At 36.0% G+C, this 25,759-nt stretch overlaps 2 protein-coding genes across 3 annotated transcripts in view; one reads left to right on the forward strand and one right to left on the reverse strand.

The window, feature by feature from the left end:
- Positions 1–4,707: 4,707 nt before the first annotated feature.
- Positions 4,708–6,268, forward strand: LOC112044738 (p21-activated protein kinase-interacting protein 1-like). Its single transcript, XM_024080689.2, has 3 exons — positions 4,708–4,868; positions 4,948–5,239; positions 5,472–6,268. Exons 1-3 carry the CDS (start codon positions 4,797–4,799, stop codon positions 6,257–6,259), a joined length of 1,152 nt encoding a protein of 383 aa, XP_023936457.2. The 5' UTR covers positions 4,708–4,796; the 3' UTR covers positions 6,260–6,268.
- Positions 6,269–7,874: 1,606 nt separating this feature from the next.
- Positions 7,875–25,759, reverse strand: part of LOC112044733 (uncharacterized) — a 39,261-nt gene continuing 21,376 nt past the window's right edge. For both annotated transcript variants that reach the window (XM_052885898.1, XM_052885899.1), the window contains exons 13-22: positions 24,624–24,779; positions 23,986–24,097; positions 23,329–23,488; positions 21,154–21,342; positions 20,025–20,310; positions 19,392–19,484; positions 18,575–18,665; positions 16,143–16,298; positions 14,100–14,248; positions 7,875–12,886 (exon numbers count right to left, since the gene is read on the reverse strand). In XM_052885898.1, the coding sequence (XP_052741858.1) occupies positions 12,650–12,886; positions 14,100–14,248; positions 16,143–16,298; positions 18,575–18,665; positions 19,392–19,484; positions 20,025–20,310; positions 21,154–21,342; positions 23,329–23,488; positions 23,986–24,097; positions 24,624–24,779 (1,629 nt within the window). In that variant the 3' untranslated portion in view covers positions 7,875–12,649. The remainder of the gene's footprint in view (positions 12,887–14,099; positions 14,249–16,142; positions 16,299–18,574; positions 18,666–19,391; positions 19,485–20,024; positions 20,311–21,153; positions 21,343–23,328; positions 23,489–23,985; positions 24,098–24,623; positions 24,780–25,759) is intronic.

A 25,759-nucleotide genomic window follows, 5' to 3' on the forward strand; every position in this document is an offset into this window, starting at 1 on the left:
ACAAAATAATGTTAGTATTCAAACAAGCAACAGCAGCCAATGATTTTCTCAAACATGAATGCCTAACGGTTTACAATCTTCGTGCCTTCATCCCGGCATCTTCTGTGGAGAGGGTGGGGGTTGTCAGGTTTATACCTAAAGAGTCCAGTAACCATGAACTATTTAATAAACTTTCTTCAGAGTGTGAGATTATTGGTGTAAGACGATTCATGAAAAAGGTTGTAGACGATGTTGTTCCTTTGTCAACTATTAGTGTAATTTTTGCAGGAACAACTTTACCACAATATATATATTTAGACAATTGGCGTTATAAGGTCTATACATATATTCCTCCACTAATGCAATGTTTTAAATGTATGAGATTTAATCACTATGGGAAAATATGCAAAAATATACAGGTCTGTTCACGCTGTGCTGGTGAACACCACTACAAAACATGCACGGCTGATACATTGAAGTGCAGTAATTGTGGTGGAGCTCACTTAGCCATATCCAAAACTTGCCCTATAAAGGCAGCGAGATTAGAAAAAAATAAACAATCTTATGCTAAGGTAATTGAAATTAATAGTGTTAATTTTCCTACTCTCCCGAAGCCTCAACAAATACAGCAAAAATTCCACCAATCTAAACTAGACACACAAGAAAATTTAGATATTTCTTATTCAGATATCATTAATAATAAAAAAATATTATCCGCAATAATTAATACATTAGTTACTATAGGAAACTCAAATGACATAAAAAGCACAAGTAAAATTAAAGAAGCATTTTTGAAACATTTGAATAAAGTTTAATGGCTTCAAAGCTCATTATTGCTCAACATAACATTCAGAGTATTAATAATAAAAAACCCTTAGTAAAAACATTTTTAACACAGGAAAATATTGATATTTTATTATTAAATGAAACTTGGCTTAAAAACTCTAGTAATCTTGTAAAAATCCCAGGCTATAACTTTGTTGGAAAAAATGCAAAGAATGAACATGGTGGTGTAGGTATTTTATTAAGAAATACATTTAAATATAAACTTCTGAAAACAAAATTTTATGAAGATGTTCAATCCATAGCAATTTCTTTAGGAACCAATGTTGGTGACTTATCAATACTTTGTGTTTATTGTCCACCTAAAAATAAAAATAAATGTAAAATCAATAGACTTAAAAGTATCATCGGTGATATGCCAAAGCCCTGTTTAGTAGCAGGAGACTTTAATGCACATCATATTTCTTTTGGTTGCCATAGTACAAATTCAAGGGGTAGAAGCCTATTTGATATTTTTGATGAACAGGATCTGTGCATATTAAATTCTGGTAGGTCTACTACACTTCAGAGACCATATGCAAATAGTTCTGCTATTGACATAACTGGAGTGAGCCCAGTGCTCGCTCCGTTATGTGAATGGACAGTAGGTGTAGACACTTTGGGTAGTTACCACTATCCCACATTCACAAAAATTAACTTAATTCCATCTAAATATTCTGTCAATGATAAAGTAGAGAAATTTTTATATAATAAAGCAGATTGGGATAAATATTTTAAGAAATCCAAGGAGTATTTTGAGTATATGACATTTAATGAACTAGATCCTTTACAGTCATATAACAAATTTTGTGAAATTTTAAACATTTTAAAAAAAGAATGTATTCCGCTTGTTAAATTTGAGGGTCCAAGAACTATTAAAGCTCCCGCTCCTTGGTGGGATGAAAATTGTGCTGTAGCAGTTAAAAATTCCAAAGAGGCTTTACAATTATATAGCCGAGTAGGGTTAATGGTAAATTATATAAATTATAAAAAAATAGATGCACTTAAAAAAATAATCATTAAAAAAGCAAAGAAAGATAGTTGGAATAAACTTTGTTCATCATTTAATAGATACACTCCTATAACTTATATATGGAATTATATGAAAAGATTTAAACGAATAAATAACCAACCGAAACTTAAAAATGATGTATGGATTCCAAATTTCATCTCAAAACTTAAACAGAATAATAATAACACAAACTTAATCAACTCTGTTTTTGAATACAACAATGACAATGAAAATTCCATGTGGCTACTAAATCCATTCACCTATGCAGAATTCAATATAGCACTTCAATCAAGAAAGGAATCTGCACCAGGATTAGACGACATTCCTTATATAATGTTTAAAAAGTTACATAAAGCAGGTCAAATAGCTTTACTTAATATTTTTAACAAGTTATGGCTTTCTCAATGTATTCCAGAGAGTTGGAAGATTCAATGTATAATACCAATTTTGAAACAAGATAAACCTGAAGACGATTGCAATTCTTACAGACCTATATCGCTGACTTCTTGCATAGGAAAATTGTTTGAAGTAATGCTTAAACTAAGATTGGACTACTTTGTAGAAACTAATAATTTATTACCAGGTTTTCAATATGGTTTCCGTAGAGGTAAAAGCGCATCAGAGAGTATAACTTCATTTATATATGATATGAAGAATTGTCAATTGTCTAAATCCACAGCAGTATGTATATTTTTGGATATAGAGGGGGCTTATGATAATGTGGACTTAAACCAGCTCATCAATTGTCTTCATGAAATCGGTATCCCTGGAAAAATGTTAAAATGGCTTTCAAATTTTTTTAATAATAGACACTTTTATGTTAAGTACAATAATATACTCCATGGGATAAACCAAACTAGTAAAGGTCTTATGCAAGGTTCAGCATTGTCACCAATTTTGTATAATTTATACACCTCACAAATTGAAATTTTTTTATTAGGAGATGTTAAAATTTTACAATTTGCGGATGACTTGTTAATGTATAGTGTAAATAGAAATATAGAAATAGCTAAAAATACTATTAATTCTGCACTGTTCCAGTTGCAGTCTTATTATAAAAATTTGTTAAAATTAAATATCAATACTTCCAAAAGTTCATGTATGATTTTTGGCAGCCCAGTGGGGAATAACATCAAATATAATGGTACAGATATTCCATTTGTAAATCAAAAGAAATTTTTGGGTGTAATTATCGATAATAAATTAAAATTTGACAGACATATTAATTATATTAGCAAAAATGCGTTAAAAAAGGCATTAATTTATTGAGATGTTTGACTGGAACGTTTTGGGGCTCTGATCCTAAAGTCCTATCTCTATTATATAAAAGCATGGTCAGAAGTCACTTTGATTATAGTTTCCTTGCATATATGCAAGCCAATTCCACATTATTAAAAAAACTTGATGTTATTCAAAACATTGGCTTGCGCATAATAAGTGGGGCTATGCGCTCTACACCTGTTAATTCAATGGAAGTAGAGACTTGTATTTCTCCTTTAATTGTAAGACGCATATATTTAGCTGAAAGATTTTGTTTGAAAGCTCTATCGTCGAGCTCTTCAATAGTGAACAAACTTTTGCTTCCAAATAGTCTACTAACTGTAACTAAATCTACAACTGAATCTTTACAAGCGACTGCAAATTCACTTTTGGCAGGTAAACAACCTACCATATCTATTATTATGACATATATGCATAATATTGCCACTAACATAAATGTTATTAACGCCTGGCCCATGTACTCTTGCTCCTTTGAGAGCTTGATTATGAAAAATAAAATTCATTTGTTGAATATTACGTCAAACATAGACTTCCGGATGTTTATTGATAAAAATTGTAAATATTATTATAAGTTATATACAGATGGATCTAAAAATCAGCACTTTGTAAGTGCTGCTTTCTATGATCCACAAAAAAAATTTAGTAAAGCGTTTAAGTTAAATTCTCGATGTAGTATTTTTACTGCGGAATCTTTTGCAATTTTAAAAGCAATTTCTTATATAAAAGAGGAAATTTTACATAGTGTAAATAATTGTATTATAGTAACAGATTCCAAAAGTGTTCTTTTAGCTATTAACAATTTCAATTTTAGTTATAAGTCTTCATACATTATTTTTCAAATTAAAAATGTATTACTAGACATAAGAAAAACTGGAATGAACGTAGAATTTGTCTGGGTACCCTCCCACAGAGGTATAGCGGGCAATGAACTGGTTGATTCTGTAGCAAGACAAGGATTGTTTAATGAAGATTGTTCAGACAATATCAAAACTCCATTTACAGACTTTTATCATGAAGTGAAGAAGAGACAGAAGTTGCTTTGGCATGAACTTTGGAAAGAAACTAGTAAAAGTAAAGGATCTTGGTACGCAGACATACAAAATGAAATTCCGGTGCAGCCATGGTATAACAAAATGAGTTGGGATTCAAGAAAATTCATATCAATAATAAACCGACTAAGGTTTGGTCACTGTTTAGTGCCAAGCCATTTATTCAAATTAAAAATTTATAAAGATAACAAATGCATGTACTGTAAAAAAGACGACGCAGATATCAATCACATAATTTTCAAGTGTTCAGCTTTTGGTATACAAAGAATAATATTAGCAAGTTCGATAGAGTTAGTAAAGGAAGAAAACGAAATTAAGTGTGATCCCCGCCACATTAAGGAATTGTTGAGGAACCATTTATTTTATAAGCCTGTTTTAGATTTCATTAGTAACACAATAGAAAAATTGTAAAATACAGTAGTAAATTTATATTTAGATGACGACGACGATAATTTTAAGTGCTTTGTATTATTTTTAAGAAAAATTGTAATATTTAAAGCAGGGCCTATAAGGACTTGTATCCAAGGCCGTTAAATAAATTAAAAAAAAAAAAAAAAAAAAGTCAACGTCAATTGTCATCTAAGTCGAATTACATTTTAAGGTTATGTTGTGTGTTTCTAAAATTTAAATGCTTTAACTACTTTATCTTCAAGATGGATGAAATAATAGTAGGAACATACGAAGGTTTTTTGCTGGGATATTCATTAAGATCAGAAGACGAATCGGTACGATATAAACTATATTATTTAGGTCCATTATACCTAACCTATGCAATGTAAACTAATTGTATTTTTAATGTTACAGGAAACCAAATTAAAGCAAACTTTTGCGACACATTCACATACATCGTCTGTGCGATGTATATCCGTTGCTGGGAAGTTTCTAGCGTCCGGTGGGACTGACGACAAAGTTGTAATTATAGACTTGAAGACTCGCAAGGAACATACAGTTTTAATGAACCACGATGGCACAATCAATAGCGTGGCCTTCACGCACGGCGGTACGCATTTACTTACCGGCAGTGACGATGGGTGCATCATTGTAACAAGGACAGGCAACTGGCAGATTGAGAAAATTTGGAAAAAGGCACATGGTGGTAAGGCTCACAATGACTTATTTTTTGGGTAAAATTCATTATCAACATTTTTACTTTATCCATATCTAATTTCTATTGATACACAAAATCCTGTGTTATGCCAAATGTTATTCATTCTAGTCACTGCTAATTTAAAAGGCAAAAAACATTCATATATTACATAATACAAGCAAACTATACATGAAATCTAAAATAGGATTTTTAATGTCTCACAAAAATATTTTCATTACAGGGCAGCCTGTTACAGCAATTGCTGTTCACGAATCGGACAAATTGGCTTTAAGCATTGGTGGAGATAAAACCTTGAGAACATGGAATTTAGTTAAGGGCCGTCCAGCGTTTACTATCAATCTAGCTAGCAAGGGTGTCAGTATGCCCACTGAAATTAAATTTTCACCAGGTGGGGATAGATTTTCCCTTGTTTCATTGCAAAATGTTGATGTTTGGACTATCAGCAAAGCAGGCTTAGAGAAACGCTTAACATGTAATTCTAAACCGACTACTGTACAATGGATTGATGATGACAAAATGTTTGTTGGACTTGAAACTGGCAACATTATTAACTTCAAAGTATCGGAAACACAGGCAGAGACATTTAATGCACATAAACAGAGAGTGAAAAGTTTGCATTATGAAAATAACATGTTATATTCAGCATCAAGTTCCGGAGAACTAAAAGCTTGGTCTATAAGTGAAAATAAACTAAAAGAGATATGCTCTGCAAAAGCTGCTTGTAGAGTAACTTGTGTAGCATTAAATAGACAAAGCCATTTAATAAAGAAAGAAGAATCTGATAATGAAAGTGATAAAGAAGAAAAATTGTCTAAAAATTCTGATAGTGATGTATCAGCAGATGATGTCAAGGCAGAAACTATTTCAAAAAAGAGGAAGCCTGGGGCATTTGTAACTATAAGTTATGATGATGATAATGCTAATAAAGAATCTGCTAACTCAGAGCCACCTGTCAAGAAAGCAAAAAGGAAGAGGAGAAATAAAAAGAAAAATAAAAATAATGAATAATTTAAATAAGCCTTTCATTTTTAAACTTGTTGATAACATTAGATTCTTGATATGACACCTATAAACAATTGCATAATTTTATCATAGTTTGACTATGTTATATTACAATGCTATTATAATAATTATCGATATGATGCAGAATACAAGATTTTAGATATCAGAGGTAACATAGGGGCGCGGCGGCAGTGCTTCACCCGGCGCGGGCCTTCCTACAATCTGCAGTCGCGCATCTTGACTTCATTTACGACCTTCGCATAGTGACACCAGCAGCTGACCGAGTTGAGCACCGAGACGTCATAATGTTTTCGTCTGACTATACCACTATATCCTTAAATCAAAAATCATTTATTTCAAGTAGGCTCAGTTTACAAGCACTTTTGACACGTCAGTTGACTATTTGTAAAGATTCTACCACCGGTTCGAAAGGCAGGTTCTGCTGAGAAGATACCGGCAAGAAACTCAACAGTTGCACTTTTGAAATGAAAAAGTCATACAGTATTATAATTTACAATTGATAACAATTACTGTTTACATTTCTTATAGTTTTACTTCCTGTGTGAAGGTGGAAGCTGATCCAACGGCGTCCAAGCATCTTTATCATTAAGGAACTCATCAATGTTGTAGTACCCTCGACTAAGTAAATGTTTTTTAACACATTGCTTAAAGCTATGCATTGGCAGGTCCATCACAGTCTTGGGGATCTTATTATAGAAGAGTACACCCAAACCTACAAAAGATTTTTTTACTCTTTGGAGACGATATGCAGAAATAACTAACTTATGCCCGTGTCTAGTAAGACGTGGGTTTAAATCTCCTTTTCGTTTGTACAAATTAATATTTTGTCTTACATATACTATACTGTTATATATATATTGACAGGCTACTGTTAGTATACCTGTTTCTTTAAAATTCTCTTTAAAATTCCTTCCTAAATAAATATTGTAAAAGTGAATTTGTACGTTTGGAAATTAGTTTCTGATTGAATTATAGACAGAATAAGATGTTTCATACAGACTTCAGAGTTTAATTAATCATCATCATCAAGTCAGCCGATGGACGTCAACTGCAGGACATGACGTTTTGTAGGGACCTCCAAACATCACGATACTGAGCCGCCTGCATCCAGAGAATACCCGCGACTCACTTGAGGTCGTCATTCCACCTGGTGGGGGGGTCGACTAACACTGCGCCCTCAGGGTCCGCCATTCCAGCACCTTGGGACCCCCAACGGCCACCAGTCACACTGGAATGGACTAATTAAGAAAACCTCAATCAGCCCAAACGGGGATTGAACCCAGGACCTCCATTTTATAAATCCACTGCGCCGCGGAGGCCGTCAAAATACTAATTAATACGTTTTAACCATTCTTTTTATAACTTTAAAATTTTGCAAGCAAACTTACAGTGGAATTCATAGACGTTGTAGGGGCACCCCCAGGGGATAATTCAGCCGCTGAGTGTTGAATTTAATCTCTATTTGCTTGAGAATTTGACACTCTGCGGGTGTATGATTCCTTAGGGATGCCCCTACAACGTCTATGAATTTCACTGATAAGCAACAATTACGCGCGAGGTCATCATGCTATAAAAGTATTTAAGGGTAATAAAAAAACAATTTGATATAGACTTTGGTTTCTTTATTTATTTATAAATAAAATTCTTTTCTGAACACACCCAAATACACAAACAATAAAATCGTAGGATTACAATAAATTAATTTGGTCCCAAAATAAATATTAAAAATAATTTAAGGGGAAGTAAATAAAAAAAAAACATCAACAAAGATAAAAAAGTACTCATAAATTTTGGCAATAGTTAATGGAGTCCTACTTACATTAATCGTTAAACCTTAATCGAAATAAATATTCTAAATGATGATCATCAGTCATACGAACACAACAAACATACGAGTCTCCAGTCAGTACGCTTCGAGACTATATTTACACGGTAAACGTAGCTATGGAACCAAACACGCCCAATGATTACACCGACCGATTAACACTTAGATAAACACTAATAATGTTGCCTAAGAAAACTATAAAGCTCTTCTAAATTAAGGCGGCCAACCGTCCCGTATTCTGCGGGACCATCCCGTAATTCTAGATGCAATCTCGCTTTCAAATAATTAGTAAAATAGTCCCGTAAAACGTTGGATGCGTCCCGCATGTCCCGCATTTCTACCACACGACACACACATACACAACACCCACACGCACGCACGAACAATAACGCTGCATCTATACGCGTTGCGCGCGGCAAGCAATATACAAAGGCATTTGACTTTTTTACGTTATATGTTTTTAAGTATTTTTGACTAAACTTTCACCCCCTTCCCCAACCCCATCTCTACACAAAAAGTCCCTCATTCAATTTTCAGAAAGTTGGCCGCCTTATTCTAAATCATTCAATTCACACACAGAAACAACTATAATTGAGAGAAAGTTATTGGAATGTAATATAAAACGTGTAGATTTCAAAACAGGAACTGAGGATTAAAGAGCTCATCTAGCAAATACTGTTATGGTGCAATCCAACTAGCTGCCACGTTCTGCGCCATTGATTAATATGACCAAACTAAACTCTCTTCTTGGCACAGATCTCTCTAGAGAGAATAATAGTATATAGATCCAGTCTATACAGCAGTCTAAGAGTGGAGATGCTGGATACAGCACAATTTCGGTATTCAATTAACTTTCATGTGAGTGATTATGTTATTAGTTAAAAAAATTGTTACTATTACTATTTTTAATTATGCAATACTGAATTTGCCAAATAAATTACTTCATTTTGTTTTATCAACTATGTTATTGTTATAATAAAACTATAATGACGGCTCCACACGCTGGCCTTAACGCCACTCGGCCAACGCATGAATGTACAATATCACAATGGCTTTGATTGCATTCAACGTGTTATTTTCTATATGCACCCGTTGGACGAGAGGCGTTGGAGCCGACAGAAGACGTATAAATGACAGCTAATTCGAATCCACTCTAATAAATGAATGAAAAACATGCAGATTTATTTCATGATGAGATCACGTCATAATGATTAGATGAATGCTTTAAATACATACAATATTATTATGCTGAAGATACAGTAATACACTGGTGACGTTTACAAATATCAGGTCACCAGACTAAGTACATTTTGTGCAATACAATTCATAAATAAATGCCGTTACCAAAATCAATTTGTATTTTTCGAATATTGATCTAAGATAACTATCGCAATGTAATCGTTTATCCAATACATAGATCCTAAATTATTACACTTCAAAGTTATAATTTATCCTAAAAACTTGAAAATTCCGAGAAAAAATGCTATAGTGGTATTTCATAATGTTCCAAACAGCTTACAAATTGATCTTATGACTAGATTGAGCCAGTATTATCAGACAATAATCCATCAACTCGCATCCAACTCAGAGAGAAGTGTAGACATTCAATATAAAATGTAGGAACAACGAAGAATTTCAGCATTGAAAATATATTAGTTGTATTTATGTCACTTTGGTAGCGCTATATTATACATATATAATATATATTTCTATATTATCGGATTTTCTATTTCACGTTTACTTATATTTAGCCTACTTTCGATCAATACGATTCGATTCTTCGTTCGAAGCAGCTCTACCGTGTCTACTCTCTAAAAGCTACAAATCTGATGGCACTCTATGCTATAAGCAGCTGTACTCCGACGCTACGACTAATCATGGGTCAGTCATATTTATAATGTACCATACTAGTAATATCTCCCAAGTATTTACTCGTATTATTTATTGTTTATGATACCACTATACGCTACCGAGCGTCCACACCTCTAAAAGAGTCCATAAATAAAAATAAAAATGACTGAGTTATCAATATTAATTAAGATTTCACTTGAATACTTGAAAAATATGACGTCAAATCTTAAATAATATTCTTTTGTAGTTTACAAAACCACGAACTTTATATAGTTTGTAGTCAGAAAAAGACAAACACCTACAGATAATTATTATTATTCGTTCATTTTATTTATGAGAGTTTTCAGAGGATCGGTAAGCGTGTAGAGGCATCATTATTAGCTTCTACGGCAACCCACATTGACGATAATGTCAACGACCGAGTGATTAGACGCCATTGCTGTTTTTTTTTTCATTTGTCCACTGTAGGGCAGGCAAAGATCGATGACCATACAGCCTATTGGTAATTTAGTGGCGAACGACAACATGACGCGATACTCGACACTAGAATTAGTAATACCTAAAATACAGTATTTTTTCTAAATAAAAAAACTGAGCTCTCGATTTAGTTTAGTTTACACATTCGAAGTGAAACTCCTTATGGCAGCACTTAACTTAAGTTAAATGGAATGAAATTTCATGAATTCATGCAGTTTGAAAATCGTGAAACGAGAACTGTAAACCGCCAGCAAGCCACAAAAGTTGACTAATAAATAATCTTAATATATAAATGTGAAAGATCTTTCATCACGAAATCTCTAAAACCGCTCGACGTACAAAGAGGAAATTTGGCAGGGAGGTAGTCTATAGTTAGTAGGTATCCGCTAAGAACGGATTTGGCGATAATGGTGGATAAAGGAGATCTACGGGACGAAGTCGCGGGCGTCCGCTAGTTAATTATAAACCAAAGAAGTTTCACTTCTTACTTCGTACACATTCAATTTTCCTATTTTAATTAGACACATCATTTTATTAATCGTATTTATTAATATTAATACACATTGAGTTGAAAAGTTCACACCAATGCACACAGACGTATTGTAAGTGTAAAAAAATAAGAAAAAAAAAAGCTGCCATGTAACGCTCAGACGTCAATAAATAAGGCAAGAAATGCATAAATAGGAAAGAATTAGATACTTAAAGACTATCGGATACGAGTGTCGATTGATGTGAACTATTACTCTCTTTGGCGGGAGTGCATTTATACATTGTTTTTCAACTGAATGACCGTATATAGTCTTTGGGGCCCAGGATAAAAATATTTATTTATGACAGTACTCCTCAAACTTTGTGTATTCATAGCGAGACGGACAAAACTATGAACAATACGAATCATTGAGATAAAACATAAAAAAATAAATGATAATTTAAAATCAAATGATAACTTTGTCGCATTTTTTAGAGGCATATTTGTTATCGGATGCACCAAATACAAGAAGATGGCTTGGAAAGTAAACGCTCCAGTGCCATGGTTCCTTACGTTCATAATTTTGACCGACTCATGAATATACACAGACACAAAGTTTGAGAAGTATGGTCATGAATCAATATTTCGTTCTTGGGCCCAAGGATTAATATGACAGTCCACAAACACCATAGCTGCTATTGTGCCTTGTTAAAAATAACAATAACCTACGCGCACGGAGGTTTTAATACGCGGATTTAATAGAGATTCATTAATAGCTGGCAATTGTTAGCAAGAAATAAATAATACATTAAATTATTAATTTAACTTTTCATTTAAAGCCTTTTAGAGTGACGTTTTTGCAAAAAGAATTAATGCTTTTTTTAGAACTCATATGAAAACACTATGTTTTGAAATTTGCTCAGCTATAATGTTTAGCTTTAAATATCTTTTTATATCGACAGTTAATTGCATTAGTAAAACACCCCTATTTGCATAGGTCCCGCAGTGGCGTGCACATCATAGATGCATAAAAGTGCTGCATGCCCTGAGAATTCATAACGAAACTGAGGGCCTAGTGGCAGTTTGATACTGTGACGATCGCGTTAACGTAAACGCGAATTTCCAAGGAATTGTAACAGTGCCATCTAGTGGCAATACTGCACAACTGTTTCAATTCCATATAAATTCGCGATAGCAACAGTATGAAAACATTGAAAACTCCCACTAGGCACACTGTATTAGAGTAGGAATTTTCCACTTGGTACAATATGTACTTATACGCCTACCCCAGTTAAAAACCTCATGCACGCCACTGGTCCTGCGTACGTTCAATGGCATCGTTTCATGTATCTAATCGTATCATCTAGCGTAGAACTGCTAATCGTACCATTCACATACTGATTACATTATACAGCCTTGTTACAACGAAAGAGTTCTTATAATATTTACGTGTAATAGATTGTATCATACAATTTCATTTAATCCCGTGAACATTGACACAAGAGGTTATAATCTAAAACACACACACAGACACAGCTATAAGACCGAAACACACTTTTTCCTGAAAACCAAAGCGTTCACACACAAGATTTGAACGCTTTGAATATTTACTTGAGAATGTATATCAGAGTGCATCCATCTTGCAGCATAATCCTAGCCGTTCAAATTCACGTCCGTTTGCTATAGTCCACACGGCTATTATGGCAGTCCTACTGGATAAAGGTAAGTACGGTATACTTTAATTTGGTAATTGTTACTTTTTCTTGGCCTTTTTCTCGGCCTTCTTCATCGCTTTGAGGTGCTTCTCCTGTGCGGACCGGAGCTCCTTGAGGCGTCGCTTCATCTTTCTGCGGTCGTCACCCGCCAGGCCAAGCAGCTTGAGGTCGGAGGAGCTCAGCGTCAGAAGCAACGCGCCGTCAACGCCGCGCGTCGCGAACGCGCCCGCGTGACGTTCCAGCCCCTCGCCCAGACCCGATATCCATTGCCATACCTAAGAGAGAATAATGTTGTAATGAAAAACTGAGTGTGCTTTATACTACAAAAAAGTTCAACTTCTTTTAAAAGCAAAAACTAAAGCGCCATCTATTAGCCTCAGGATTAACTGCATTGCATCTAAAAAGCCTAGTGACAGTTTGATAAAAAGGGATTGTTTCAAAGTTCTCTAAAAACGCCATCTACTGGTAGTTTAAAATAACAAACACTGTTTCAGTATACCTGTAGATGGCAACACGCATTTTAAAAGCCTCGCTTCGATTACACGTTTCGTAACACATTCATATACTTATTCCCCAAATCGAGCAGGCGTAAAGATGTTTTGCTTCAAAATCAAAATAAGAACAGACGGAAGGTTCGCTTGTAGAAGGGGGGATATGAAACTTAGAGCCACATTACTTCAATATGAGTTAGCGGGCTTTGGGTGATGTGTGATTCTATAACAATCACCATCAACTGTTAATGATAGGAACGACGCGACGGCTTAAAGTGATATTCGAGGCACGGGCGTGTAACACCTGACTTCCCAATTCCGGGTTGAGAACCTTTATTGGGAATTTTTTGATAGAAAGATAAGCTCAAGAATGATACCTAAATTGCTTTAAAAATAATTTATATAAATATCTAACTCATCAGGCATTCTACAGTGTGAATGAATATTTAAGTTGATGTTATTGTTATTTTCATTTCTTCTTTTATATAATTATTGTAAAGATGTAAATTTTAAATGGTGAAATTGACATTAGAATTAATTTAATGACACATATAATAAATAATTTGCATGCCAATTTGGCAAGATACATTTACCATCTACATCTACCGACCACCTGTATATATATATCATGCATGTATCAAATAATGAGAGCCGTGATAGTCCAGTGAATATAACCTCTGCCTCCGTTTCCGAAAGATGTGGGTTCGAATCCGGTCCGGGGCATGCACCTCCAACTTTTCAGTTGTGTGCAATTTAAGAAATTTAATATCACGTGTCTCAAACGGTGAAGGAAAACATCGTGAGGAAACTTGTATACTAGAGAATTTTCTTAATTCTCTGAGTGTGTGAAGTCTGCCAATCCGCATTGGGCCAGCGTGGTGGACTATTGGCCTAACCACTCTCATTCTGAGAGGAGACTCGAGCCCAGCAGTGAACCGAATATGGGTTGATAACGAACAATATTTTATAGACAGAGTTCAAGATTTTTGATTCTCACCTGCTGCTTGCTCCACAGGCTTGGCGGCTGCGGCAGCGCCAGCGCGGGCAGCGGAGCCGGCGGCGGCGACAGGCTCGCCTCGGACGCGGCGGCAGACAGCGGCTGCCACGGCACCTCGCCGCCGACTACACAAGCCGGAGCTTTCTTCACTACAACCACACGCGCCCGTCACATATACACTACACGCGATCGCACGCACACTACTCCTCCATTACTTACTACATATGTAATTACTATGTGCTTCGACCATTAATAACAGGACCTGCCTCGCTAATCGTTTATGTAGTTGAATGGCACAAAAAACGGCCAAAAATCTTGTAGTTTAGTAAAAGATGCAGTAACGTTTTATTTGTAAGTATTTCTACCTTAATTTTATCAAATTATTTTTTTCATTTGTAATAAAAACAATTTCTAAAAAAAGAATCGATTCTTTTGACGGAACATTAAAAAATCGATCAAGTAATTGTATATTCTATGTATATTATGTGGATAGTCTAAGCGATGTGTTGGTTAGTCTGTGTAAAAATTACGCGTGTGTGTATTGCGAGTCAAATTTATAGTTGTGTGTTAAATATTTTCCGATTTATTATATTTTATGGACACAGTGTTAAATATTTTCGATGTGTGAGTGACATTTTTTTCATTGATATTATTATACTCCCCGCGGACAGAACTTATCTCATGTTAGGTGACGAAGGAGTTCCCTGTATATCCCTGACAGATTTCTACAGCACTATATTTGGTCGTAAGTACTGTAGGTTGGTATTATTTGCCACCGCTAAGTGTATAAAACACGTGTAAAAATAATTAAGTAAAAGATTTTTAAAACATTGTTAATAAAATTAAAAAAAATCCAAACTTATTATTACAGAAACGACAAAAAAACAAACATAAATAAATGTGAAGCGAAATTGATTTTAGTCACAAAATAAAAGGCACAGAAAGCATAAAGAGCATTATTTAAAATCCATCACCATTATTTTTATACAGAAAATAATAATAAATAGTTATAACAAATAAATAAATATACCTACTTATTTATTTTATAAAATTTGGGTTGTAACGGAGGCCTTGTACGAGTACATATGTACATACATTTTCATCCAATGAATTTAGCCAAAATGCTCTGTTCTGGTTTAAGAGAAGTCAGAGTCCAAGTAAATTCAAAGTTTGATTGGTATACGTTAGTAGTCAATATTTATTATATTCATTTATTTCAATTAGGCTTAGTTTACAAGCACTTTTGAAAAGTCAGGTAATAATATTATAAGATAATGGTGATAATAATTCGTTGAAAACTTAAAATTAAAGCTAAGAGGGTTCCAAATGAGGGTCAGGTGGGCCATTGCCTAATTTGATTGATAAGGCGTCCGTTACATCCCTAATTAATTATAATTAGTCATAATATTTGTATGGTGTAGTCTCTTATACATTTTTAATTCAATTTAGATTGTAGATCTCTATTTAAAATAAAGAGTGTTTTTTTCTGATAAGTCCTCGTCGGTATAGACAAAGATCGATCACTATAGAGCCTATTCATAATATTTTTTTTATCATTAAGTAAATTACGCTGTAATTTCGATTTGTAGCACTTTCAAATAGTTTCTCAGCGAACCCCTAACAAACCACCGCCCCCCCCCCCCCCCCAAACCAAATAAATAATGAAATTTATGTAAACAAAATAAGGGTTTTGATTTGAAATAACAGTAACAGAGCCTAAAAGAAATATTATTTTATTATAAATGTACTGGATTTCTTGTCGCTAATCAAGCCTTGATACATTTTAGAACTCTGTGTCAATCCTGAACTTCTTTTGACATGACTAGGAATGAAAACCATACGCTTGACATAACTTATGAATATAACAAAAATCTATCCGAAAAACATCTTTTTCGATTAGCTTTAAGAGTTTCATCAATGAACATTTATTCCTAGCCAGTGATTTATAATGTAAATTTTGTCACGAACCCCCTACTATCAAAAGGCGAACCCCTCGGGGTTCTCGAATCACACTTTGAGAAACCCTGTCTCGGATATACAAACCTCGTGCATTGGCCTCGCTGACGGCCTGGCGGATCTCGTCGACGAGGTCGTTGGTGAGCTGCACGGGGTCCGGGTGCGGCGAGGTGCCCGACGCGAGTCGCCGCTCGCGCTCGGCCAGCACTTGCTTCAGCTGTTCGGCCAACGACGCCGGCGGACCTACCCGACACGCGAATACGATATTTTTTTTATAGTAATAACTTGCTGTGCCCGGAGGTATCGTCCGCGTAGTACCTATTTCTATACTAACACTAGCTTTTTTTATAGTAATAACTTGCTGTGCCCGGTGGTTTCGTCCACGTAGTACCCATTTCCATACTTATTCTAACTAACCCGGCAAACTCAGACTAATTAGATAAAGACCTGCCTCGCAAGACATTATTTTTCTGTCAAAGTATATGATCAACGATCTTATGCGATTATAAATCACTGTCTTTAAAGAATCGATGTTTCATAGTTTACAATCGTGTCCGTCGGTTAAAAACCTCCGTAAGAATACCTTCTTGTGTAGTTAAATGGTGTAAAAAACGAACAAAAACTGCTAGTTTAGTATAAGATATGTATGAAATCTAAGCTCGTTTTCCTTAGAAAATGGCAGAAAATTTTGGTTGTGAATTTGGGTGCGATACTAGTCCTCATGTATTTAGTCTGAGCCGGCAAACGACCTTAAAAACATTCAATAATTGAAAATTCATTTCTTTCAAGTTAGGCTTAGTAGCCAAGCACTTGTAAAGACTACCACAGGTTCGGAACCTATTCTCCGATATACAGAATTATACATACAAAACTTCGGTCAAACTGTTTCGGAGGAGTATGGCAACTAACACTGTGACACGAGAATTTTATATACTCATATAAGATGGTCCCGACCTCACTGTCATTAGCCGAATAATGGTTGCTTTTGGCGTGATACCTTATAGACTCCCTACAAGTCTCTACAAGGAATATCGGGATAAATAGTAATAAGTTACTCCATAAAACAGCAGCTATCTGCCAGTGAAAGTCCTCACAAAATCAGTCCAGGCGTTTGAAATTAGCCAAAACAAAAAGACAGACAGGCAAAAATTATATTTCTTAAATTAACTACTGTTCACTTTCTTATGCATTTAGTGAAACTTTTGATTTGAAACTATTAAACTGTATCAGTAGGTACCATTTTCATTTTATGTCAGATTGTTTTTCTAAAGCAGTAATTAACGAAGTGAAAATCTTGAAAATTTATGATAATGTTCCTTTAATTTATGAGCAATAACTCATTCAATTCGGAACGTTCTATAGGATAATGTATCTGGTACAATTACACTTATGAAATTAAAATGTATATAGAAAAAAATACAACACTAGAGAGCTCATCCTTTTGAAACAACTCAAAAACTGAAAATGATATCCTAGATTTTAAACAGGATCACAAAAGAGGATTTCCTACTCACTACTAATAGTACTAGTATCATGACACTCTTCTTCAGTTCTTACTCATACATATATTGATATATTCAATTATTATTAACTCTATAGATTCTTATTTGTTTTTAAAACTACTAGGGAATATTGCCTGGTTACGAAAAAAAAACTACTAAGCAAACGTGTTATACTAATTCAAAGTCATATAATATGTGCATTTAATGCCTATATAAGTATAGTATTTCAACTACTACGCGTGCATACGGATGTGACAAATAAAATACAAACAAAATAAAGCATTGTGATAGCAATGTCATAATTTTTTTAGCATTTTCCTGATAAATCTGGCAAGCCAGATAGCATGTTTTATAGAACGAAAAACTTGTTATATAGTACGTTTAACGAGGCGAGATAAAATACATAAACAACTTAACCATCTGATGCAAAAGTGAGAATGATATCTGCCCATATCTATAACTAGAAGACAGCCCGCGGTTTCACTCATGTTATTCTATTTCCCGTGGGTAATCAGAGATAAAATATAGTCTAGATAGAGTAAGTTGCCTAAAATTCCTGGCCAAACTATTATTAGCTATCAACGCAACTTTTTTTTAACATCCTAATTTTGATATAAAACATTTTTAATACATTAAACAGATGGGTGAAGGTCGTTTCTAATAAGGATCATCTACTATATGACACTCACAAATAACGTGACTTTCTATTGGTAAAAGAATTTTCAAAACAGGGTAAGAAGATCCAGATATTACCCCCTGCAATCCCTATATTATATGATATTAGTATAAATAAACAATCATGTCCTCAATTTGTTTACAGTCTTTATCTCGCCTCGTTAAACGTACTATAGATACAAACGCTTCATATAAAGCTGGCCACACTGACATTACACAAGTGATACACAGTATATGCGATACACAATATATAGTATATGCGATACACAATATATAGTATATGCGATACACAATATGTAGTATATGTGATACACAATATATAGTATATGCGGGCAATGGTACCTGAGAGCGGATGATGTCTGTGGTCCCGAGAGTATACCGCATCGTCTGTGGCGCTGCCGACTGAACTGCCACAACTTTGTCGTGTATCTCGCTATGGAAATATAAATAAACATAAACAATGTTGCAAAGTTGTATAATTCTCTTGGTATACGTTATTACACATTTACATATAAATTTTTTTCCTTAACTTTCTATAGTAGGGGTAGTCTGTAGTTTTTTTCCCCACCGCTGAAAGCGAAAAATGTATATAACCTTTTATTCTTTCTATCATCTAATCTACCAAATCCAATCCATTCCAATGACACTCTAGTAACTGCAAATTTAGCATCCCGGGCTCCCCTACTAGGTCTGTCAAGTTTTAGAAGTCAATCCGCATTTGGCCAGCATGGTGGACTATTAGCATAATCTCTCTTTTTGTGAGAGGAGACTAGTGCTCAACGGTGAACCCAATATGGGTTGTTTATGATGAATATTGCAAAGATTAATTACGAAAGAAGTTTTAATCCTTTTTTAGACTTGCATAAAAACATAAATCAGTTATCAAATGACGTCAATTTGATCGTGTTTTAATCCACTATTCCTACGACAGTTCGCTCTATTGAATCAACTATCCCCACGAGTTCCGACATTTTGTTCTATTGAATCCAAAAGTCCTACGAAACTTGGCTCAATCAACTCTAGTAGTAATTTTACGACACTTCGCTTTATTGAATCTACTTCTCTTACGTAACTTCACTCTATTGAATCCTCTATTCCTACACTTCGTTTCTAAGATATTTGCGATGATTAAAGTAAAGATTAGGGTTAAAAAACTTACCGTATGGTGGGATGTGTGTGGCGGTGCACCGGAGGTGGATTCACTGAGGGATTCGTCTGCGGAGTCGTTGTATGAGTCGTCTAGTCCGTCATACTGAAAAAGAAGTACAACTTATTATACTAAAAGCGCGCGTCATACGTATCCATTGACCTCTTATGATAGAAGTACGCACAATCATGTAGAAAATTTCACTTAAAAACTGGCCAATTTTTCTTTGGCTGTTTTAGAATTACTGGTAAAGAAAATTATACCTAAAGGCCTTTAAATATAGTCCAATACTCTATATAATACCAAATTCAGAGCAAATTCAATCTTTAGGATTGAGTTTAAGGATGCGAGCAGATGCGCGTCGCGCCGCCGGTTCGCAATTTGGTTCGTGCCGCATTGCAAGAACCAGCTCATGACTAAGGGCCCCATATGGGTGCGAAACTAATAGGGCATACTCCGACTTTATATCACGTGAGTTTTAGCCGCGTTTAATAATAATCAATTAAACCCAAATCTTAGATAATTTTCTGAGGACAGACAATTTGTTCGTGAATTTGGGTGCGATACTGGTCTTTCTATAATTAGTCCAAGATCTCAACCAATGCTATGATGACATAAATAAGTAAATCAGTATGAAAAACTCACGGAACTGGCGTTGCTGAGCGAGTGCGGCGAGTGCGTGGAGTGCGAGAGCGGCGCGTGATGGCGGTGACGCGCTAGGTCGGTGCGGGCGCGGTGCGCCGACGTGTCGAGCAGCGCGCCGCGCGGCACGGCGGCGTCCAGCTCGCGTGACGTCACGCCCTCGCTACCAGTCCCGCTCACCGCTCCGCTCATTAGCCCGCTCGCCGCGCCGCTCACCACGCCGCTCGTCACGCTCTGACTGATAGAGGTGACACTGGCGCCCGACGCGCCTGTCGTGCTCGCTCCATTTCTACAAGTAAAATACATGTATCAACTTATTTTTACGGCCCACTACCTTCCTTGCATCAATGCAATCAAGACTTTGATCCAATGATTGATTATTATTATTTAAAGATATCTATCAGATCTTAAGGAGCTTAATGAAGAAAGACGAAAAATTCAAAAGATTGAAAAGCTGCTGCTGACCCTTAGTAAACAAAAGAATTAATTTAGACTTATCTTTTACATAATATGAACAATTTCCCCAATTCTCTTCAACTACTCTGAAAAGACTGTCTTAGGAGTGGGTGCGACAATTATAGTCCAGCACGACCTCTCATTGATGAGTCCGACCCCATCACCTATTGATAGGGCTTGTGTCTGGACTACTTGCCTTCTGATCCCCAAGTCTAATATTAGGTACATTCTAATCAGTTACTGAATGTCGGAAGAACAATTTGGAAAAACGAATACAAACAAAAGGTAATTTTCATGACCAGCAGGCTAATTCACTATCTTTGTAAAAAATGTCATACGGTGCTTACTGGTGAATATCACACAGTAGGTAAATGACATATTGTCAATTGCGTTGATGTTTATTTCAACAGGTTGCTAATAAAGACCAAAATAGTGAATAGGGCAGCAGGTCCAATTAAATACATATGTATGAAAATTTCCTATTCCTAATTAAATTTTTTGATTTAAACTTGACACCTAGCTCGAATGGTGTTTGTACTGTGTTTGTTTGGTTATGTTTGGTAGCCAGATGTCAAGTTAACTCGCACGAGTTATAAATTGTATTACGACTCCTTATTAAAAACGTCAGTTTAATGCATCTAATTAAAAACAGTCAGACTACAGTTTCACTACTTACAAAGTATCTGTGACTACGGCTGGCGCTACCGTGGTCACAGTGACGTGGCTCACGGAGTTAGCAGTGGGCACGACGTTCGACGCCGCCGACGTCACGTTGACGTACGTAGTAGCCGTGGTGACGTCACTGTATGACGTTGACGAGCTCACCGTTGCGTACGTCGCGGCGTTGGCGTATGACGTCACCGAACTTGTAAAGAAAAAGGTTTTTTTATACAATTTATATTTGATTGTTTTCCGTAATATTGATAAGTTTGTCGAAATTTCCTCAAACAAACTCATATCGGTTGATTATGAGCTTGTTCATGCTTGTTGATAATATTGAGAAAGCCCGCGATGGACCTACCTTAGTGATTCTATAAAAGATGAAATTGTGTCAACCCATACGACATAGGCGCAGCGAGGTACGAGCAGGGGGGCAGCTTCATACTAAATTTCAAGATATTCAAAGAAAAATTTTGCAATTTAGGTAACTTTTTTCTATATGAAAAATTGACCCTATGTGGAAGTATGTCCCCAGATAGACAAATATCCAAAACCATTGAAAAGGAAAAAATAAAGATTCTTTAAAGGTCTTTGGGGAAGTTTAATGAATGGGGATATGATTTCTGCTATTATCCTGAATAAACTAAAAAATATGTTTTCTATTTCTACCTTGACCTTGACGACCTCTAAAATCTGCTATTTCCCAAAGCCACCACACACAGTTCAAACTCCATAAAAAACCCTGATAGGGTCGTAACTACAAGGGTAAATTCCAAAAATTCACGTATTCATTTTATACATTACAATTTACAAAAAATACCTCTATATTATCTTTATAAAAAAGCTGTGTGGAAATGTGAAACAGAAACCAATTCAAAAATTAATTCCAAATGGCTTTCGTTCCACTTAAATGGAAATGAACAGGTTCGATTACTTAACAAAATGATTCACAATTTTGTTTTCAATAAATGGTGTACAGTACAATACAACACAATGTTTTGCGATTTTTTTTAAATGTTGTTCAAACCTGTTCATATTGAACCATCTGAATAAGCCACCCTGTCTAATGCGGCATCCCTTGATGTTTAAACCAGTGCAACGCGATGGCCTGTAAGTAACAAGACATACTCGTACTACACAACTTTTCATGCAGAACCTTGAAACAACATATTATGGAATTTGTGAGGTTTCCGTGAGAGTAACAAAATTAATGTTGCATTAAAGTCGATCTCCTATTAAAAAGTGGATGCACAATCAGCGACTAAAAAACGTCCCAAAAATTCAATTCGAGTAGTCGCATTTGCAAATTCAACCTTAAACTCAATTCTTAAGGTTGAATTTTCTCTGAATTTGGGATTTTATTGAATATTGGACTATATTTAAAGGCCTTTAGGTATAATTTTCTTTACCAATAATTCTAAAACTGTCAAAGCAAAATTGGCCAGTTTTTAATTGAAATTTTGTACATGATTGTGCGTCCTTTCATTATAAGAGGTCAATGTGCATTAAATAAAATAAAATAATGAATTTTAATTCATACTTATATTATAAAATTTATGAATGTTTGGTGTTGTAGGGGGTTATTTCAGAATCTAGTGAACCGATTTTGAAAATTCTTTGACCAATAGAAAGCTACGTTATTTTTGAGTGTCATGTGCTATTTTATTCCCATATTCTCATAGGAGCTACACGGGAGAAACCGCGGGACATCCGCTGGTTTATTATAATTTACCTTTAGAGCCTCAATAGCTCAACAGTAAAGCGGTCGGACTCATCGCCGAGATGTAGTGGTTCAAACTCCGCCCCGTTGGACTATTGTCGTACCCACTCCTATAAATCTTTCCAGACTAGTTGGAGGGCTATGAGAATATTACTTATATGTAAAAGATATGGCAAATATTCTTTAAAAACAAAAACTCCAAAGATCTAGATTAATATCAATCTTTGCCCGTTCGACTTTTGTCACATCTACTGCTAAAACAGTTTCTACAAAGAATTGTACAAGAAAACGGAATGTTGGTCACGTTTTTTAAAAAAGACATGATTATTCAAAAAAAACAACAAAGTGATAAAACAAAATAAAAATTACAAACAAACACTAAAGCTTTTTCATAACTTCAATAAAGTTAAAATACTTTGGTTGGCTAAATAATAAAGTGGTGGCTGTCTAACAAATGTAAGTGTATCATACTTGGTGCTGACGTTTGTAGTCTTGACGTCACTGGCAGTGGTAGCTGTGACGTCACCGATGTCGGGCGCCTCTCTCGGCTTCTTGTCTGACTTGTCGACTTTGGCGTATTCGTCCTCTATAGGCGACAGATCCGAGAGATCGCTGTCTGAACTCCAAGGATCTGAAAAATATATATAAAATATTATAAACAATTATTAAGTTTATATTGATCGCCAATTCCTCTTATATTCTATCAAATTCCATACAAGACAATTAAAAAAAATGTTTACAAAATGCTATATAATTACTTAATGGTTTCTTGCTTTTTTACCCACATAGATACAATTCTCGTGTTGGTATAAAAGTTAGCCTATGAATATCATATATTTAATCTCGATCCTTTTAACCCGTTCTTGAAGTGTAAATGCTGTTAAATAATTCGACTGACTTTGTTTAGTATTAGCATAAATATAATATTGATAGATCACAAGTTAAATATTGCATAAATGTTTGTACGAGGTCAATTTTGATACCCAATTAATTTTACCTATTAAAAGACAGTAATATTTTATTTTCTATTTATTTATCTCTCGGTGAGTTTCTCATCAGTTATTCTAAAATAAGCGTAATCGAGGTAACTCTAACTACCCTACCCCTACTAACGAAAAGTGTATTTACCGTTGATAAGTAGCGGATCCGGGTCGGGTCGCCGCGGCAGAGGCGGCGTCTCTCGCCGTGCGGATGGTTCGTGAGGCAACATTACTGGTAAACCGGCTTTCTTTTGGGTTTCCTACGAAAATATAACACGTGTTAACAATAGGGTAGTTGACTCATATCAAATTTAATATAAACAATATTAATTTCGTGTAGTATATGGCAGCCGGCGATACTGGTTGCTGGCGGCTTGAGACCGTTGTGCTTGGAGGTCTATGTCCATCAGTGGACGTCTATCTGCTGATAAGATAAGGTAAAGTAAGGTAGTACATGGAATAAGGGACCGAACCATATTGATATCAATTAAAAAAAGTCAAGAATTTCTTAAAAAACTTAATTTAAAAATCATGTATTTTTTCCAATCTATCCAAACGTCAAAGATGCTGTCTTCCATTTTGTGACGCCACAATGTTACTTGATGTACTAAACGTCAAACTGATTGTTAACTAATATTTTTGCCAAACGTTCCATTTGTAAAGGATTGGTTAACGTGACGTCATGAAACAGTTGAAATATAGACCATCATGGCCGGGCTTGGGGCTGCTGATAAAACTAAAGTTGTCTTTAAAGGCACGCGTGCGCCGCCACTCGTGACCTCTCACCAGCAAGAGCACTTCGAGGCGCGCCACGCGGTCGTGGAGCGCGGAGAGAGCGGTTGCGTACTCGCGATGCGCCTCCCGCAGCGCGCTGCTCCACCACTCCTCGCGCGCGCGCACCATAGCACGCGTGCGTCGCCACTCGCGAAGCGCTCGCCGGGCCTGCGCAACCAACAACGACGTTAGACATAGTCCAGAAGGGGCGAATTCGCCGCGATTCTCTCGCGCGTATTACGCGCGACCGTTGCGTCTACAAGGTGCGTACCAACGCGCGAGCATTTGGGGAGGAATTCAAAATGAAACATGGAATGGGATTAACTGGACGCAACAAGGCGTCCCTAGTATCTCGACTCGCGCGCAATACGCGCGAATCAAGCGCGCGTCGAGAGTCTGGCGTAGTGCACGCGATTTACGCGCGTATTTAGAATTCGCGCGATGCTTGTGGACGCGATGTATTGATGTCTAGTACTTCGACAACGCACGTATAAATTCGCGCGATACGATTCGCGACGAATTCGCCCCTTCTGCCTTGTCCAGAACTAACTTTTAAGATCACCTGGTCTCTGGGGGAGAAGTTCCTCCACGTCACCCGGGCAAGGAGGCCCTTACCCCCACTCAACTCACTCGGGAGGAAATGTCTTTGACTGCGCTCTCACCTGTAGACCTATTTTAAACGACATAGTTCGAGACACAAGATATGTCATTGATACATGCAAAGCTTACTGATGTTAAAAGTTGTAAGATAGGAGCGGGCTTACTAGGAAGAGCCTGAGCCAGTTTCGAAATCGAACCGATAATATTGGATCTCTATAGTTTACACGGTTATTTGATGTCGTCAGTCCACCTGGTGGGGAGTCGACCAACACTGCTCTTTCTAGTGTGAGGTCACCAATCTAGCACCTTGGGACCCCAACGTCCATCGAACTATGTGCCCCGCCCATTGCCACTATAGCTTCGCGACTCGTTGAGCTATGTCGGTGACTTTGGTTCTTCTGCGGAATATTCTATACCGGTAAAAGAATACGCAGTGCTTCCTCGAAATTATGATTTTTCAAGCCGCTCGTCGCGCCCCCCTTTGGATCACCTTATGCCCCCAAGTGGTTGGGAACCCATATACTATAATATTAGTAGTATAGAGTAAT

This window comes from Bicyclus anynana, chromosome 15, assembly GCF_947172395.1.
Source record: "Bicyclus anynana chromosome 15, ilBicAnyn1.1, whole genome shotgun sequence".
NCBI lineage: Eukaryota > Metazoa > Arthropoda > Insecta > Lepidoptera > Nymphalidae > Bicyclus > Bicyclus anynana.

Bases quoted from the DNA above. Each gene is read 5' to 3' on its own strand.
- LOC112044738 (XM_024080689.2), top strand. From the start codon at position 4,797: ATGGATGAAATAATAGTAGGAACATACGAAGGTTTTTTGCTGGGATAT. The intron at 4,869-4,947 runs GTACGATATAAA...TTAATGTTACAG, and splicing joins TAAGATCAGAAGACGAATCG to GAAACCAAATTAAAGCAAAC. The intron at 5,240-5,471 runs GTAAGGCTCACA...TTTTCATTACAG, and splicing joins TTGGAAAAAGGCACATGGTG to GGCAGCCTGTTACAGCAATT.